Source organism: Anguilla anguilla, chromosome 18 (genome assembly GCF_013347855.1).
Source record: "Anguilla anguilla isolate fAngAng1 chromosome 18, fAngAng1.pri, whole genome shotgun sequence".
NCBI lineage: Eukaryota > Metazoa > Chordata > Actinopteri > Anguilliformes > Anguillidae > Anguilla > Anguilla anguilla.
Window position 1 is genome coordinate 5,671,886 of NC_049218.1, and position 4,511 is coordinate 5,676,396.

Genomic DNA, 4,511 nt, shown 5'->3' on the forward strand with positions numbered 1-4,511 from the left:
ACAATTTGTTAATCCAGGAGGTTCCTTCGTGCTTTCGGAACTCGTACGTTTTTAGGATTTGAAAGAGGAACAAAGGCAAATCATGCCACATACGAAGCACTGGCTGTACGTTTAGATTGGATTTTTTGGGCGTGCGTGGGTGAGGAATTGCCAGTCTCAGTCTTATAAAAATGGCACCGGGAACTAGAAATCTTCTAAGCCTTACGTAACAGTCGAACGAATCGAAGTTGGCTAGTTCCACCAAACTCCACAAGAATCACGTTGGTCCAACTTCGAACAATCACTCTTTGAAAGAGGTAAGTAAAGTGGATTGTCTTGTCTCCTGAGGAAATCGTTCAACCTTTACCCACACGAAAAAACGTGTGTAGGACATAAGCGCAACAGCACATGACAGCGATTGCTATGCGGAATTTCGGGTTATTCCTTATGTTTTTGAAATGCTGTGTCATGAAATGGGTTAGCGCTATAAGTTTAATAGTTTTGTGATTAAATGTGCAAATATCATGCTATTCACTTGTTGAATAACATGTTTTCCTCTAACGGAAATGTTCTCCCAATTAAGTCTTACGTTTTTAAATAGCACAATGAACAAAATATTAAATGTTTTTCCAATGCAAGCAGTCGTAAACATCCGACTGCTTTAACCCCTAATATGATAAAGCAGATCTAAAATAATGTTTTTTAAACTCACAATAAACAGAGACGGGGAATTGCTTGCAATTAGGCAGTATATATAGAGAATTTGTACATGTACATTTGTACAATTTTATACAGTTTATTATTATTATTATTACAACATATTGCCGCATCGGGAATTGTATGCATTTGGCGATATTACATTATTCTGTGGATATATTTCGCATCAACAACAGTAACAATGTGCTGTCAAAAACAATGTTGGATGCAAATGTGAAATGTATGTAAAAACATTTCTCCACGTGAATTATTGTCTGTTCCAAATTTAATGGAAATTCTAATTTGCACGCATTGGCCTTGCCAGGTGAGGTTACACACGCACACACACAGTCCTTTATGCTGATATGTTCTCAGAATACATCGAAGAGGCGCGAGATGGGAGGTCAGCTGTCTGTAGACAACGTCCACGTCGTCATCGTTGGCGGCGGCTTTGGCGGTATCGCGGCCGGACAACGGCTCAAATCTAACGGAATCCCCTTCACGCTTATCGATCTCCGGAATGCTTTTCACCACAACGTGGCGGCGTTGCGGGCTTCGGTCCAAAGCGGTGAGATTTCGTCCCCTAGACTCCACCCGCATCCATTAATACAGCCTTTGCCGCTCCGCGTGCACTTTCTAGCTGCCGTTAGATTATTATTCGTGGTGCGTGTCTTCTGACCCATATTTGCGCGGTTTTGGCAGGCTTTGCCAGGCAGACGTTCATACCCTTCCAGGAGACTTTTGGGGCGAGTTTCCGCCAGGGTCGCGTGGTGCAGGTAGACCCAAAGGCACAGGTGGTGGTTCTGGAAGGAGGAGAGGTAAAGATAAATTATGTAAATATGTAAATATGGCTGACATGTTTCTCTTTTGGCACCGGAAAGCATAATGACAACATTGCGCAAAGTGACAGGTCTCTGTTGTGAATAAATTAGTCTACCTTACTGTATCGTGTACTTTGGTTATTTTATAATCACGCAGAGGTCAACGGTTGCCATTTTACCAAACAATCTTAGAACTGGATGCTCTAGTCTAACCCCTTGGTAGACTGAGTTGATCTCTTGGAAAATGCCTGATATAGCACAGCTAAATAATGTGCGGGAAAAATTCAGTAAATGCGATTGGCACGCTGACCGACTGTAGGCAACATAAACACAGGAAGCGCAGTTACGGCAGAAGTGAAGTGTAAGGGAAGCAGTCTGGGCTTGTCCCGATCACACTGAGCTCTTTTCAGGAAATCCATTACTCTCATCTGATCCTGTGCACTGGCACGGACGGGCCCTTCCCCGGGAAGTTCAACGCGGTGGCAGACTACCACACGGCCATTCAGAAGTACGAGGACCTGGTGAAGGAGGTGAGTCTCTCCCTCTGGGATGGCCAGCCTCATTGTCCCGCCGCTCTCCTGCGCGCACACACCATACCACACCTGCATTTCAAACAGCGGCTGCTATGGCAACGGAGCCGTAGCTCATTGTGTTAGTTTTAACTGGTTTTGTGTGTGCGTCAGGGGCGTTGCTAGGCATGAAGCTTTACTGGGGCACAGCAGATCAATACTGGGGCACGTGCCCCAGTAAAAGGGGTCTAGCATCGCCCATGGTGTGCGTGTTTGTTTGTTTGTTTGTCCAGATCCAGGCAGCCGCTTCGCTGGTTGTGATTGGTGGAGGATCAACAGGGGTGGAGATGGCTGCTGAGATCAAAACAGATTACCCTGACAAAAAGGTCTGGACCTACGCAACTGTACACAACTGTACACAACAGTACACAACTGTACACAATAGTACACAACTGTACACAACAGTACACAACTGTACACATCTGTACACAACTGTACTGTCCTCAATTATATAACAAAACATAACGGACATAACAGACGAGAACAGGCCATTCAGCCCAACACTGCTCGTCTATTCCTACCACTACTAAACTGTATTTAATGCTTAGTTTACCTAAAAGCTAGATAGTATCTAACACTGTATCAAGCCAGGCCTTGAATACCCCCAGTGTTTCTGCCACCATTACATGTCCAGGCAAGCTATTCCACACATTGACACACACCCACTCACACACACTCTGTGTGAAAAAATATTTCCTAATGTCTGTGTGAAATTTACCCTTTGCCAGTTTCCATTTATGCCCCCTCGTTCTGCTAACCAAACTCAACTTGAATAATACACACCTTTGCAGAACATTTTTATTTATTTATTTATTTACTTACTTGGGTACTATATATTCAGTTAAATGTCATATGAAGCATCCTGTGCAGTAGTTTCAGTATGAGCTGTACAAATAAAACTCAGCCAAAAAAAAAAAGCTAAACTAGTTTTTTAAAACTGTCTCCAAGTCCAGGCACTGGTGCTGCAGATGGAGGTCTTTGTGCTTTGAGTAAAATTTGGGAAGAGGCGTGCTCTGTTTCCTGAAACACAGAGCACTGGAGCTCACCACCTCCTCGTCCTGTTTATGCAAAAGCATTCAGAAAAGGAAGTCGCGCTGTGTTGCATAGGAACTATGTTGTCGAGATCCAGCAGGGTGGGAGTTCAAGATTTTTTTTTGTGGACTGACCCGCTGCCTAGTTTCAAATGAACTGACATGAACCCGGTGGGGAAAACAGCTTTGGGATGGCAAAGAGCTGTGAATGATTTGAATCAGTAATTGGTACTTCACTGTGGGACAGCCTGCTTGTCCGCCTCCCGACCAGCCTCTCTCTCTCTCTCTCCTTCTCTCTCTCTCTCTCCCTCTCTCTCTCTTGGTCTCCAGGTGGTTCTGGTCCACTCCCATGTCGCCCTGGCCGACCCAGAACTGCTGCCCAGCGTCAGGCAGCAGGCCAAGGAGGTGCTGCTGGAGAAGGGCGTGGAGCTGGTGCTAGGTAACCCCCCCCCCCGCGGCACCCCGATCACCCCGGTAACAGAACGCGCACTCGTGGCAGCGTTCCACAGCGCGGTTTAGCTCGCTACCTTCCGCTGCAGGAGGTGACATCACCACTTGGAGTCCTGAATCCTGAATAAGACATGAGCCTCTTTTCCGCCGTCGGGCCGAGCGGTTACCGGGGCCGCTCCGTGCCGTTCCGCGCTGCTCAGGACTCGTGGGAACGGTTCCCGTTTCTGTTCCCATCCGTCGGGCCGCTAAAACCAGGACTAGGAAGTTATCTACTAGTAGAAACACTAGTGACGACAGCGAGTGATGCAGTGGATCAGCGCCCAGTCACAAGACTGACGTAAATGTGAAACCAATCAGTGAAGACCCACGTCAGTAAGCCCGCCCACCCGAACGGTTCTGCGGCACTGAGCGCGGTTGTCTAACCGTGCCGAGAAAATCGTGCTGGGCGCGGTTTGCAAGCGTTCCGCGCCAAAACCGTTTCCAGGTGGAAACACCGTTGGAACCGTTCCTCTCCGTGCTCAGAACCGTTCGGCCCTGCGGTGGAAAAGGGGCTTTAGGTTCATCCTGCCCCTGAGAGCTTTGGTCATTAGCCCAGGGGGCTGCTCTTTACTTCTGTGGTGCCGTGTGGAGGGTGGGTTACATTTTATTTATACAGCAGTCTCAAGGTTTCAAGTAGTAAATTAAAAACGCAATTAAACATGGGGGAGATGTTCTAAATAAGCTCATTGGAAATTGGTCACTGTTTTTACTTCGAAATTCTCTGGTGAGCTGTGAACCACCTGTAGACTGCACTCACGGGACCCTGAGATGTTTGTGCTCTCTCTCTCTCTCTCTCTTTCCCTCTCTCTGTTAAATCTGTGGCACGTAAAGAACTAAACGAGCAGAAATACGCTTGAAAATGGTGTGACTAAAACATAAAGAGTGAAATACTGCGGGTACAGAAGTGATTGGTGCGGATTGAGAAC

General features: G+C 46.7%; 1 protein-coding gene across 3 annotated transcripts in view; it reads left to right on the forward strand.

The window, feature by feature from the left end:
• aifm2 (apoptosis inducing factor mitochondria associated 2) overlaps nucleotides 1–4,511 on the forward strand; it is a 10,367-nt gene continuing 5,856 nt past the window's right edge. For all 3 annotated transcript variants that reach the window (XM_035400644.1, XM_035400645.1, XM_035400646.1), the window contains exons 1-6: nucleotides 1–296; nucleotides 1,051–1,243; nucleotides 1,378–1,493; nucleotides 1,907–2,026; nucleotides 2,299–2,391; nucleotides 3,427–3,535. In XM_035400644.1, the coding sequence (XP_035256535.1) occupies nucleotides 1,072–1,243; nucleotides 1,378–1,493; nucleotides 1,907–2,026; nucleotides 2,299–2,391; nucleotides 3,427–3,535 (610 nt within the window). In that variant the 5' untranslated portion in view covers nucleotides 1–296; nucleotides 1,051–1,071. The remainder of the gene's footprint in view (nucleotides 297–1,050; nucleotides 1,244–1,377; nucleotides 1,494–1,906; nucleotides 2,027–2,298; nucleotides 2,392–3,426; nucleotides 3,536–4,511) is intronic.